At 46.5% G+C, this 14,339-nt stretch overlaps 1 protein-coding gene across 3 annotated transcripts in view; it reads left to right on the forward strand.

Annotated features, from left to right (window-relative positions):
* Positions 1–14,339, forward strand: part of SYN3 (synapsin III) — a 206,418-nt gene that overhangs the window by 16,305 nt on the left and 175,774 nt on the right. For 2 of the 3 annotated variants that reach the window (XM_037389309.1, XM_037389311.1), the window contains one exon: positions 4,192–4,688. In XM_037389309.1, the coding sequence (XP_037245206.1) occupies positions 4,372–4,688 (317 nt within the window). In that variant the 5' untranslated portion in view covers positions 4,192–4,371. Of the gene's footprint in view, positions 1–3,761; positions 4,104–4,191; positions 4,689–14,339 lie in introns of those variants that run through there. The other variant, XM_037389310.1, reaches the window with a different exon arrangement.

A 14,339-nucleotide genomic window follows, 5' to 3' on the forward strand; every position in this document is an offset into this window, starting at 1 on the left:
CCATCTAGCTTTCGGGAGCAGCTGCTTCATACAGCAGCAGATTATTCCTGTGTGGTGGGAGGCAGCTGCTGTATTGCAGCTTGAGGAACTCAATAGGTCCTTCTGTCTCACCTAGAAGCAGCCCATGGGCCATATTTCATCTGTGCAGGGGGCTACAGGCCTTCCTATGGGCAGTTTTATGCCTGGCACAGTGTTAAGTAGGTGACTTGTCTCATGTGGGCCATAGGAAGACAATGGCATACACAGAGGCAAGGTACAATTTGATGGTGTAGAGCCAGCAGCTCTCCTACCTGTGGCTCTGGAGCGACAAAATACCACTTAACATATTTGTCTTGCTTCTGAAGGAGGTGTTGGCTCCTGGCTTTGTTGAAGTTACAGCCCCGCTTGGCTGCTAGGGTGGGATCTGTATGTACACCAGGTGGATGCTGTGCTGCAGGAGACCTGCATGCTGTGAGATCTGCGCAGAGCCAGATTTGGCCTGAGGTGGTGAGCCCTCAGGATGTCCACGGGGAGTTTCAAGCAGTAGGCAAATGAAGTCCTAACTTACTCAGCCTCTGCCTATATGAAAACGTCTACAGCTGAATGTTAAGTAACAGCAAGTGCGCATGATGCAGGAGCAGGCGATGAGTTTTGCCAGTGAGCAAAGGAATCTGCTGGCAGTTTACACTGCCCCCATTGCAGAGAAGATCTCCTCTGTGGTAGCACTAATGGCAATCAATAAATCAATCCAGAAAAGCCACCAATAACTTCATTTAAAAAAAAAACCAAAAAACCCTCTATTTTAATTACATTACCCAGCTCATTAGAAAAATGTATGTAATGAAAGGAGGGCAGTCTGTGCCATTGCTTTGACAGACCCAAAGTCAAAGTTGTGGCAGGTTTGCCATCCCCTGTCCCAGAGTGGAGCCAGGCATTGCTCTCTGCTGCAGCAGTGTCACTCTGTTTGAATTTCACCTCTGCATGCTTTGCTGGAGGGAGATTGCCCTGTGACATCAGTCGCTTAGGTTTTCTCTCCTTGCTTCCCAAGCCCATGGCACACAGCCCAGACTTCACAGCAAGTGGCGGCAGTGCCAGTGGGCAGAGGGGATGGCCAGCCTGAGTGCAGTGTCCCAGCCTCTCCAGGCAAGAGAGTTCTGCCAGCTTGCAGTGGCTCCTGGGCAACACCTTCCACCACCAAACCCCTGGTGGAAAAAAATGATGGGTCACTGTAGATATTGCTGTTTAGAAGGGTCCAGGAACTGAGTGGTTGTGGCCTTGCAATAAGTATAGTAATTTTTTTATTGTAAACAGTACACCAAAGGACACAATTTCGGAAGCCCTGTTGCAGAGGAAACCTGCGTGCCTTCCAGGTGCATCACAGGGTACTCTGGCCCTTCCCAGATCTAGGACAACCTATGCCACGTGCCTCCGTGCCCTTCTTCCTGCAGTGCAGGGCAGAGCAGAGACATTTGCCAGTTCCTTACTTGCTGATGGTTTGCAAGGAGCCCGTGTTCTTTGGGAGTATGCAAATCTTGCAGAGGAGGAAGCAGCCATGCAAGCACCTGGCGGGGGGGGGGGGGGGGGGGGGGGCGGGGGGCGGGGGTGTGGGGAGAGAAACACTTTGGAGAGTAAGCAAGTCCCGCTGGACCCTGTCCCGAGGATACTGGCTTGTGAAAAGAGCCTTGTCTGGCCTGTATGGCTGGGGCCAGGTTCCCTCCCGTGGCTGAGAGCTGCCACAGCAGGAACCGGCAGCTCTGCGATGCTGTGCAAAGCGTGCAAGGGGCAGGCGGCTCGTGATAAAACCACTTCTCCTGCGACTCATATCGAAATTACATGCCACCTCGTGCCAGTTAGTGCCAAGGTCCTCCAAAAGAGCACGCCTGATTGCTGTACACAGTAACGGGATACTGATTTGGAATCCTTCTGACAGTAGACTCATCCCTGGGGTGCTCCTCTGAACCAGGACTGGACCTACTCTTGAGCAGCCTGTCATTAAAGTGGGGGGATTTTTCTTACTTGTGTTATGCAAGGTAGAAAACAGGTTCCTAGGCAGAGGACAGCGCAGCACATTTTTACCCAGCCTGTGGTATATAACCCCCACAAAGTGTCTGTAGGCTCCCTGGCCATCACGGACAGGGAACAGCGGCTGGCTCTGTGCCGGCACTCACGGTTACTGCACTAGGACACAGGCAGGCCAAGTGCTGTGTGGGTGCGTATGTGAGGTGAGTAGCTAGCTCATAATTCATGGATACTATATGTTACCTGCTTTTTGGAATAATCACTGCATAAACAGTCAGTGCTACCGAAGCGCTCACCAGTGCTCCCGTTTGCTGATGTTGTGTGGTCACCGGGTGTGCCAGGACCAGGCGGGAAGTCAGCACAATGCCTCAAGATATGGTATCGACTGTAAATATGGCAGGAAGTCATTAAAGATTTCCTGAGCTATTCCCTGGGAAAAGACAACCTCCAGGCTTCAGCAAAGTCAGAGGAATTGTACTGCTAGGGTTGAGAAATCAAAAGAAAAGTTGCTCCAATAAACCAGTATCAGCAGCTTCAGCAGGGAGCCGTGGAGCCCCCACTCCAGATGGATTCTGTGCCCACGGGGTCAGAGTGGTGATGGATGATGAGATTTGGGGGACATGTGCCAAGGGAGTCTTTGTAGCTCATTTACTCCAGGAAGGCTCATCTGAGCCTCCCTAAGGCTCTGGGGCTGAGAGGTACAGACATAGACAGGTCCAAGTACTTGGTCTCCCTATAGGTGAAAATAAATGACAGCTAATTTTAAAAAAAGCTGTTTCATTGCTCCATGAGCTCTCAGCCACAGCTCTGGGAGGGAGATTTGTAGACACTGAGCTTTCTTGGACCAGCTGGGAAAAGACAGTTTACTGCCATTGAGAGGCAATCGGAGACTGGAACAGAGGTGCGAGCCCCGAGGGAGGCCAGACCAGGCAGGTGGAGGCAGGGAGCCCCAGCGGTTGTAGGGGGCTCATTCAGAAAGACTTGAAGGGCATTGGGGCATGATTTAATTATGATACCAGGAATCCCTGTGACACATCTCTCTTGATATATAGGATGCCTTTTACTTTTGTTGCCGCAGATATGTCTGTTTTGAAAAACATTTGTATTTTACCAGCAATATGTTTCTCTCCCCCGACCCCACCCCGCCACCTTAAATCTCACCAACCAGCCTCTGGTCAAGACTCAAAGGCTGTCTCAGCAGGCAAAAAGTCTTGGGGAATTACTGTGGAAATCTCATTTCTGGGCTGTGCCTACAGGTGAAATATTTTTTTTAAAGTAACTATTAACTCTGTGAGACTATTTAACTGCTGAAAAACAGTGTTCTGGGCAAAACCAAAGTCATCATGCTATGATCAAGGGAGAAGAGACAGATAGTTATATTTCTCAGTGTTCATTTTCTCACTGGAAAAGTTGAGCAGAGTAACAGACCTTTCTTCTTAAAACTAGAAAAACAAAAAAAACCAGCAACAGGAAAAAAAAAAAAAAGGCAGTATGTGAAGATTAGACAGCCAAGCTTCTAGTTTTGAGTACCTGCAAAAATTCTACAAGTGAACTTGTAAAATCAGGTAGTCTGCTATGTCTAGCAGCTACCAGCAGGCACCTGGCTCCAGGTCTAATGTTGAGTGCAGAGAGGAGCAGGGACAGAAACAAGCACTTGAAGCTGCCACTGCACTTGATCAAGATGCACGAAGGGATTTTTCTACTATTTAACTTCTACATGCTATTTGGATTTAAGACCTTTGTTCCTTAAATTCAGAGCCATGCTTACAAGCCTGCCAAAGATGATGCAACTTCTTATCATATTGGATCATTTGCTGGTTATTCTGTAACCAACGTGTGTTACTTCTTACACATGAAATACCAGAAATAAGCTGTCTCTCTTTTGAAGATTAACATTTACAGTCAGAAGAATTTTTCTTTCTCCACAGTGAACAGTTATAGAATTGTTAGCCCTTAAGCTAGTACAAGCTGGTCTGCCCAGACCAGAAAATGTTTTGGGATGAGAGAGCACCATGAAACATACTTTGTCCTATGTGTTTCTCTGTTCCAGTGTAGCATACTGCATAGAAATTGGTAGTCTTTTTTTCCTCTCATTGTTGATTAAGGTATCCGTTTAAAAGGCCAAAAGAGTTTTTCTTATCTCAGACTCATAGTATGTATCTCACAGGTATGTCTTTGTTTCTCTTCCCACAGGAGAGAAAGAAAACATAGCTGAAAAACTAAGGCATATTTGTCCAGGGGGATTTCCAGGGGAAAAGCCTGCCTGCCTGGACAGCAAGAGTACCCTACACACACGGAGAAACATTCCCTGGGACTGGTGACACTCGTCCAGCCTTCCTCTTGCTGAGAAGGTTTCCACACAACACTGCAACAATGAATTTCCTTCGGCGGCGTCTCTCAGACAGTAGTTTTGTGGCAAATTTGCCCAACGGCTACATGATGGACTTGCAGCGTCCTGACAACTCCACAAGCTCCCCGGTTTCTCCTGCCACGGAGAGAAAGCACCCGCAGCCACCGCAGCCCTCGCACTCCTCCTCTAGTGGCACCAGCATCTTCAGCTCCATCTCCAGTGCCATGAAGCAAACCACGCAAGCAGCTGCAGGATTAATCGATCACTCGGCCAGCCCCACACCACCTGTGGCCCAGAAACCCAAGATCCTCCTGGTGATCGATGACGCACACACAGACTGGTAAGTCAAGACCTTCCCTGCTGAATTCAGCTCTACAAATTTTGGGGGATGAGAGGGATCTCAGAAGCATGGGGCATCTGCGGGGAGGTACACAGATACTTTCACATCCAGGTCACCAACTATGGCTTCTGGTCAGTGTCTGTCTGGTGACTTGTGTAAATATCAGTGTCAGCTTTTCTCATATCTTTCTTGAAAAAAAAAACCCACGTTGATTTGATATTCATTGACAAAATCCTTCATAGCCTCAACATATGAGCACACATAGGGCATTCTTGGCTGAGCAGGCTTAGCTGAGCTGTCACATCTAGCAACGGTCCTAAGAGGTGACCAGAGCTGAAGATACGTTAGTGGTGTATTTCAGGACCTTAGCCTACTGTTTGTGCTGGCTCTAAAAATGAAAAGGACCTCGATCTCTCCAGCTCTCAATCTCTCTTGAGCTTTTCTCTGTATGAAAATTTGTACTTAAATTATGGAAAGATAACCCAAGCTTACTATTACCAAGAGTAATGACTGGAGTTCATTTGCTGGTCAGGGGCCCTTCACCCACTAAGTATAGCGACTATTGGCAAAAGGCTCTCAGGCTCAGCTAAGCCAAGCCTCAAATTTTTCTTGTTTATGCAGGTCTCTCTTTACAAACAAAAGTTTGGAAGCTTGTTTCCTGTGCTATTGGGCAGCAGAGGATACTTTCCAAAGGGTAGGACAACTGATGTCTTCTGAAATGTTAGAGAAATTATTTACTGCTTACTGTGTGCTTGCTTTCAAACTCAGCTGGTTTAGAAAGCTTTAGGCAAGCTGGCCAAGAGACTTATTTGGGGGAACATCCGGAGTGTGTGCTGCGGAGTTGCTCTTGTTATGTCTGCTGGCTTGTCACAAGACAGAAAAAAGGGTAGCACAGGCAAGGGGACCATACTGAAGACTTCAGAATTAAAGAAGTTGGGTTACTAGGTCTTGGCCAAGGGAGATTATTTATTGTTCTTTTCATCCCACACCACTCTTCAGTAAAGTTGTCACCTCTGGTCTTCCCTGCTTTCCTAGGAGTGTGGGGACAAAGTGGGACCTGCCTCCCTGCGTGTATCTTCACAAAGCAAGATCTTAGCTCTTACCTGAAAAGGGGCAATGACAGAGTACAGCTAGCTCAGGCTTCTTCAACCACCTTGAAGTAAAAGAAGGAAAACAGTGGGATTTTTCTCAAAGGAAATACAACTTTTTAAGAGAGTGGGTCATCATATCAAAAGTTTCACTGACCTACTGTCTTTTATCACAGCAGCAGCTTCTTAACTCCAGGTAGTTCAGTCGGCACCAGTCTGGCTCAACTCTCATCTCTCCTTTCTGGGTGCACCTCCAAGTCTCCCAGTAGGCTGATACTCACCAACCTCCATCTCTCCTTTAGCGTTTTTGCAGTTCCTTGAAGATGCTGCCAGGTGGCAGTCCCTTAACATAGCATCCTCCAGCTGGGGATGGGAGTGTCTGTAAGCCACAGCTATAGCATCTGGGACTTAGCCGGCACTGCTTACTCCAAAACACTGTAATCAGAGAGGAAAGCCCTAGGTCAAAGGCCAATCTAGGTCTTCCTTGAGATAAATGGTGTTGAAGGTAGCCGCAGGGGAAAGGGTGAGGAGGGGTTGGACTCTGTTGCAGTGTTTTCATGTTTTAAAATGCACACTGCATTCAGATCCCTGCCTTTAGATCTGCCAGCTGTTCTTCTGTCATGCAGACTTCCGAATCTGTGAGCTGAGCTTGCCCAAGGAGCAGCAGCTGGGAGGTAAGACGAGGGAGTATGGCTACCCGTGCTGTCTTCACTCCTCCACTCGAGTGCAAGCACTGTGCATCCTGCTGGCTTGGCTACCCCTCTGCTGCCTATAACTTCACAGTTTCTACACATGAGGGGGGATCCCTTTCATTTGGCTTGCAGATATCAAATAATGCTACTTGCAAAGGCTTCCTGCCTTCAGTCTCTCTAAGCTTGTGGGAGCACAGAACAAAATTAACATATGCATTCATGACCATATCCTGACATATATATGACATGAAAACCAAGGAGACAACATTACTAATTTTTGCCTGCCACAGATTTCCACAGCTTTTTGTAGTGTGGACAGAAACACATGCCTAGAAACTGCCCCAGCCTAAAGGTAGCACATGGTCCTTTCTGAGAGAGCGTACCAATGCAACTACTCCAGTAGGCCAGGAGTGTTCCTTGGCAGTTGATTTTCATGTCTCCAGGAAACTCAGTGAGCCCTTGAGAGCAGCACTGGAGAGCAGTGGCTCCATGGCTCCATGGATGTTTGCTCTTGGTAAAGTACTTCTGAGCAATGCCAGTCATCTTCTTGGTCTCAGCCAGGGTGTGATGTGAGCTCAAGCTGACCAGCCTGAGGCAGCAGTGTTTGTCTTGTGAGAGCACAGCTGAAGACACTGGTTATCCAGGGATTCTGGCTGTCCACACTGCATCATGTACAGAAACAGTCCCAGACTTTGCAGAGTGAGCAACAATGTATTGTTACTTTTGTGCTGGTGATCTAGGGTTTGGAAGACGCATCCTGTTTGCAACGCATTCCACCTCTGTCCACGCTGGTTCTTGCTACCTGTGAAACCTTTGTATTTGGTTTTCAAGAAACCTTTTCCTTCTCCGTTTCAGATAGTTAACTCTATTAGAAAAGATCCCCGAGAAGTAAATACTGAAGTGCTACCTTTATTTAAAGAGCAGGGGGCTTCCACAGTGCCTTCTCCCCCACAGCAAGTTACATGGAGTTTACAACAAGGACTAGCTTGTTCACAGACAGGAAGGGTGAGAGACAGTGGAATCTGCCATTTGATTTCTCTTCTCTAAATGAAAATACTTTCTCATAATTGGAGACTGTAGGAATATTGCCAAGCCAGACATTAATTTATCATCACTGTTTGTATTACAGCAGAGGCAAAGAGCTGCAATTGTGGATTAGGACGAGGTGTTGCACAAGTGCATGATGAAAAACCCAAATAGGCAAGTGTATGTTGAATGCACTTTAAAGTGACAAATGACAATCCTTTCTATTTTTAATGAGCTAGTGTGTCTCTGATGGTACAGTATAGCACTCCACTTCTCTCAAAGGTCTAGAGGAAGCAAAGAGCATCCATGGCCTATCTTCCTCCATAAAATCCTTACCACTCTTGACATGCAATATGCTCTTTTATTCCAAAGTACTATAAAAATAATGTAAGACCCACAGGGTATGATCAGCTGTTTTCTGCATTAGCAACAGTAAAAGAAAGGTACGTTCTATTAAAAGCAAGGGAACTCACCCAGCTTTCTGTTAAACTGGCAACATTTTGAACACATTTTCCATCCTCCTCTGAGACACAGCTCCAGCGCATTGCAAAGAAGCACGCAGTCAATCTGCTGCGTGCAGGATATGGACAAGAGGAAAACACTACCTGTGCTGCTCCCTCATGCTCTTGGCTTTGACAGGCAGCCCTCAGAGGCACCCACAGAAGTGCATGTATCCATGCCTCAGCACACTAGGGAACAACTCCGCTTCTTTTCAGTCATTAATGGCACATATCTCAGCCAGGTAGCTTCCACCTAGAGAATGAGGCTCTTACTATCTGTGCCTTGGGGGACCTGCAAAAATGCATCCACAACTCACCTACAGCAGCTGCCAGAAAAAAGGAGCTCAGACATGAACGCACGCACACGCACGCACGTGCAAACACACAGCAAAAAGGAGCAGGACCATGAGGCAGGGGGATGGCAGGACTCCATGTAATGGCAGATGGGCCAGCTCCAGCAGCCCGACCTCAGCCAGGAGGAAAACATCCCGCCTCTGGCAACCTCCTCACCCAATGTGCTATTAAGTAAAATCATGCTCATGCTGGATTGAATTTCTCAGCAGATCAAACAGGATTAGTCTTGTGAATTGTTAACCCCCATCCTCTGCAAAAGTGCTCAGCGTTCTGGCCTAATGCTTCATGTTTAAACAGCTTATTTGGGAAGTGATCAAGCACAGCTAAGGTTCCTATTAGCAACATATGCTAAAAACATTGCTTTCTGGACCAGACAGCATAACAAAGTTGCTCTTGTTGCATTTGTTAGGTATCTTGGTTGTATTTGTGAAATATCTCATGTCACTTTGAAAAGCCATTGGTGCGTTTTGTCCAAGTTTTAGGCTGTTTCAAGTGCCAACAGTGTTACATGTTGCCTTCCACAAAATACATGTGCCCTATTTGTGGCGGTTCTACAAACAAGGATTCAAAGGAAAAAATGCCATGTTTTACAGGAAAAAAAAGGCAGAGGGTATTTTAGGAGATGATACAAAATTGCATTGTTGTTTTCCCATTTACTTTACAGCCACATCTGTCTGAAGATACTGTCTCCAAAAATTTAAAAATTAAGGAAAAGAAAAGCTGTGATTACTACTGAATGAAATCCTCTTAATACAACTGAAATGATTCTTTGTATAACAATAATGTCACCATTCAGGTCTAATTATGGACTGACCTGACAGGATTACTGTTTCATATTACTCAGAGGAATTATCAACCTTTTTTTATTAAAATAAAACTATTTTTACTTCTGATAGTACATAAGAACATTGAGCCTGAAATATGTCTTTTGTACAAAAATATAATTGGTCAAATAATAACAGTCTAATACTGAATTTTAGTAACAGGGGACCTCCCAAATCCTAATCTTTTTTGCAAGAAATTAATTTTCAAAAATATTCAATGAGAGTCATGAGTCATTTCATTCTTTCAGTAGACTGAAGATGATATACTAAGGCTCCCATTCAGAGGAATATTTCTGTACCTAATTCACTAAATATGATGGGAAGTTTTGGGCTAGCTTCTGGCTTTGGACTTTGTTATCATTTATCTTTATTATTATCATTCAGAATGATACTTCAAACTTCACCTTAGGAATTTGCAGGTTAAATCACCAAGTTTTGTCTTTCCTGATAATAAGCCCAAAATCATCTAGCATGGTGGTAACTGACAATAAATTATTCTGAATTAGGTTTTATTATACAGGGGTGACCTTTTAAGATTTCACAAGTTCTGTGCAACTATGCTGCTATAATTTGAAAAAAAAAGATAAAAAATTACAAGTAAAACTTACGTTTTCACAAATCTGGCTAAGGAACTTAAATTTTCATCATTTAGCCATGTCTACCCCAGACTGAATATTTCTGTTCCTATTATTCATGCCAAGTGTGACTTGAGGGCAAAAATTCCACTTTAGGGAAAAAGGAGGCAAGTCTGTGTTAAACATGTATGTGTGTGTGTGTGTGCACACTTGAAAGCAGCATGAAGAGTTTCTGTATTCCATAGCATGCAGGCATAGGGGTGAAAAGGAGGTAAAGCTGTCAAAGGTATTCCATAAATTGCATTTATCACATCACTTTCCACTCTGTTTTAGGTATATCAAGTCTGCCTGTATTTTTGTCCTGCATAAGTAAAGCAACTTGGGATCTAGTCCTCCTAAATGAAAGGTGATACAGAAATGTAAAGGATTAGTATCATTACAAAAATAGACACAAGGAATATGGAAAACATTCCCCACCAGGTTATAAATATGCTAATGCAAGTCAAATCTGGGACCTTAATTGCTTTACCAGAGTTCCTATAAATGCGTAGAATTTAACCTCAGAATGTCCTGCCTAGTCCTGTACATATTTAAAAAAAAAAAAAAAAAATCCCTCAGATGTATTTCTCAATGTTTGTGAGCCAGATTTCTTCTGCTTAAAAGCCAGCAGCCCTGCCTCAGTGTTGGTTCAAGCTAGTCCGATTCCCCTGCTTCTCCAGTTCAGGGAGGACAGAAGTGGGCTGGAATAAAATATTGCAGAGTCCTCAACAAAATGATACCCCTTGCAAACAGCTCCAGGCCATACCATCTAGACTTAGCAATGTGGAAATGTTCCAGCAATGTATTATTTTGATAATACGCAAAATAAAATTGCTGCCTTGTGTTGTACTGAAAGCAGCCCCCACCTCCACCTCCCCCCAACTCTTTGTGGCCATCATGAATGTGGCCACAACGTAGCCAGAGTGGGGGACCAGACCTACAGCAAAGTGTCCTTCCTATCCTGACAGCTCAGAGAAGCACAAAAAGCCGTGCCCAAAAGCCATAGCACTGCGCTACCTAGTGCTGCTACTCTTGGGGGTGGGATGGCTTTGACTACCACAGTTTCACGAGCAGGAGGTGGCACAGGAAGATGCTGGGAGGCCGGCATTGTGTGGGACTCCATAGTTCCTTGAATAAAAAGAACGGCCTGAATAGTTGTGTCTGCAATCATTAAAGTGCTGGTGGTTTGCCAAGCCAGGTCTCCCCCGAAAACAGGCCTTCAGTTCCCTGAGAGAAAGGGAGGACTCACAAAAGAAGATTTAAAAAAACCTTCTCCCTTCCTGCCCCAAAGCTTCCCTTTCTGTGTGCGTTCAAGCCAAGAAAATCCTTCCAACTCTGTAGAATCCTTCCAGCCCTGTAGGGTGGGACCTCAGACCTCATCAAGGACCTCACCACAAGGACTTCCTTTATTCAAAAACAAACAAAAAAACCCCATACCACCATCACAATCCGATACAGACCTCATCAGGACAGGCGTTTCTTTCCTTGATGTGACCCCATAATAAATAATGCCTTGGGGGTTGTTTTACAGTAATGAGAGCAGTCTGGGTCTTGTGGTTCTTCCCAGAAGACCACAAAGGCGGTCTGTTCCCACCACCCGGCCTCAGACACTGAGGACATACCTGCAGTGCAGCCGAGCTGGCTCTCCATTTGGTGGCTCCAGCAAGCCAGGTGTGACAGCGCTGCGAGCGAGGTGATCTCACCCCGGCAGTGCGCGGGGCTGAGCACAGCCATACAGCACCCGGCGGCTGGAGCTGAAACTTTTGTGGAGCTCCTGGCAAAGTATCAGTGTGTTATCTTTTGACCCAGCCCAAAACTTAGATTTACTTCTTGGTTCCTCCCTGTCTGCCTGCACAGTGCGGGTACCCTTGCCTTCTTTCTGCACTTGCCTCCGGTCCATTTAACTGTAAGTCACACCTTGTACCCTGCGGTGTCGAAGCACACATCCATCACGCTTATCCACCACCTTTAGCATCCTGACACCCCCCCACCCCTGGCTGAAAGTAGTCTTACAGGATAGATATTAACTACCAACCAGTCCATCCCACAGCTGAACAGCGCAAAAAAGGTCTCTGGGCCAAAGCAGATGTTGACAAAGGCTCCAGTGCATTGCAGACCTCAGCATTTGTGATTTTTCTCTTCCCTATGCCCTGGGCAGCCAGGACTTGACCATCTCAAAAGTCCTCACTACTTGCAGCTGAGAATTGCTAAACTGGGGAGAAGTAGTGAAGGAGTTGAGGGCTGGCCCCTGAAAGGAAAACCTTCCTTGTTTTCACCCCTGAAGAAAAAAGGGCACAAATGCATCTCTCCTCCCCCCTGCCTTTATAGCGTGTAGGGGCTGGGGGGGGTCGGGGCATTCCAGCGGCTGCTGGCCAGTATCCTGGAAACTGTCTCCTTTTTCCCAGTCCCAGCCCCTTTTATGAAGGAGACAATACGGACATACAGTGAGTGCCTTGTGTATCACTTGGGCCCCCAAGCCCTTTGACACTGGGATTTCGTACAGTGGCTAGCCCCCTCCCATTCCTCCCTAAGGTCCCCACACACCCAATCCAGGGGCCTTCAGCCTCACCTTTTCCAGGCTGATTCAGAAAGAAATTACATGCCTTATTTTCCCAAGGGGATTGAGAGAAATATATGTAATGTGATTCCAGGGAAATAATTCAGATAATTCCAGAATTTTCCTGTGGATCCCTTTTGGTTTACTTACCCAGATCTCTTCTTTACCATTTCCCTCCCTCTTTCCTCCACCCACTCCCTTGCCCACATCTCCTCAAAAGTCCCACAGGTTTCCCCTCTCCTCAGCAGAGCATGTTTTGCTCTGGCCCCTCCACAGGGTAGCAAAGGCTGCCTTCCACTCGAGATGGGAAGTGGTCTCCATCCAAAGTGTGGCTTGGCTTTCTTTGCTTGTTGTGGCTTGGTCCAGAGGCACAAGCACAGTCAGAGGGTTTGAGGAATTGGCCATTACAATATCCCAGTGCCGCACTTTGGCCCACTCTCAGTGATACTGGGTCCATTTTTAGGGTAAAGTACAAGCCTGCTCCTGAGCTTTTAACTCAAAGGCTCTGTCAAACAGTGGTGCCCCGAAAAGTGCCTGCATTCATTCACAGCACCAGGAATTTGGGCTCAGGTTTGTTTGTTCATCCAAAGGATCAGTTCCTAGTTTCCAAGACTTACTACAAGCAATTGCAATAACATTTGCTCTGTCAGCTCCACTAAGGTCCCTTGCAGGAAGATTTGAGCTATATTTCTTTGACCTCTTCCTATCCTAGAAAATTGCTTCATCCAGGAGCCATCTTACAGGTTATGCTGAAGAAGTCCCGTGAATTTGATACAAAATACTAGCCTGTCTTCAAAGCTGCATAATGTGTCACAACCTCTGCTTCACCCAGCTAATGGACCTGCAGGAACACCTTTAAGCTTTGAATCACAGCAGTCCTCCAAGCCATCATCATCACTTCAAATCTCTTGTCCCTCCCAGCTACTCCCTTCCCTATGCTGAGGCGGGTGTGCTGCATCTTTTCTCACATGGGCTCCTGTCTAGTGGCACTGTACCTGGGGAAGAACTCTTTGAGCATTTTCTCTAGCTGATGTGTCACACCTGGGCATCTTTTCCTATCCCTCACCTGTGCAGAGCATTTTCCAGCCTGGCAGGTGACGTGCAGTTCCCTACTGCATCCCTGATGACTCCCGTTTCCCACAGATCCAGACAAAAACACTGTAGCAGCCCTCTGAAGCAGCTTGGATATGTTTCTTTGCATCAAGAGAAAAAAAAAAAGAAGAGGGAAGAGGGAAGAAATAACTCCACGAGAGATTACAAGCTCTGCATAAATAGCTTCTCCTGGATTCCTGTGCTGCGCATGTGCATTGGCTGATGGGTTGAGCACTCATCGCACTTACTTTTGTTTTAAAGAGGAAAGAGAAGGCAGCAGGTGTAACAAGTTATTTATCGCGCAGAGAGAAATTGCAAGATGAGCTGTGCTTTCCTAACAGAAGTAGCTTGTGAGTGTGGGCCCTTTGCTGCTGATCCTGGAAGCCCCTACTCCAGGCGTGGGAATTGCCTCCCCTTTGCTGTTTCCCCACGGCGCAGGTGCAGGCTGGCCCCAGCCCCAGTACCTGCAGCCCACTGGCACAGCTCTACCTCCCCTGGGCCTGATGGCATGCGAGGCTGTGACAGGGGACTTGGCGCCCTGTGAGGACTGAATCACTGTGTTTGTAGACCTCGGGTGTTAGTACGAAGGTGCAGGGGAGCATGCTGGCTTGGCCAGCCCTCGCATAGGTGCAGTACAAGCTGTCCCAGCTGTCAGTAACACCAAAGGGGTAACCTCTGGTGTTTGTCTTACAGGTGTCTTTGCAGTCTCGGATCAGTGCTTGCAAACACCTAAGGGCACTAATGTTATAAATGGTTTCTCTGTGAATTAGCTTTTATGCAGGTAACTGGAGGTGGATTGATCCTATACTTTTCCCTGCTGCTGTTAAGGATACACTCCATATCTGACAGAAAATTGCGTATTTGCTTCCTCCAGCCATGGTCTCTGAGGCAGACTGGGACTTTT

Source organism: Falco rusticolus, chromosome 5, assembly GCF_015220075.1.
Source record: "Falco rusticolus isolate bFalRus1 chromosome 5, bFalRus1.pri, whole genome shotgun sequence".
NCBI classification, from domain to species: Eukaryota; Metazoa; Chordata; class Aves; order Falconiformes; family Falconidae; genus Falco; species Falco rusticolus.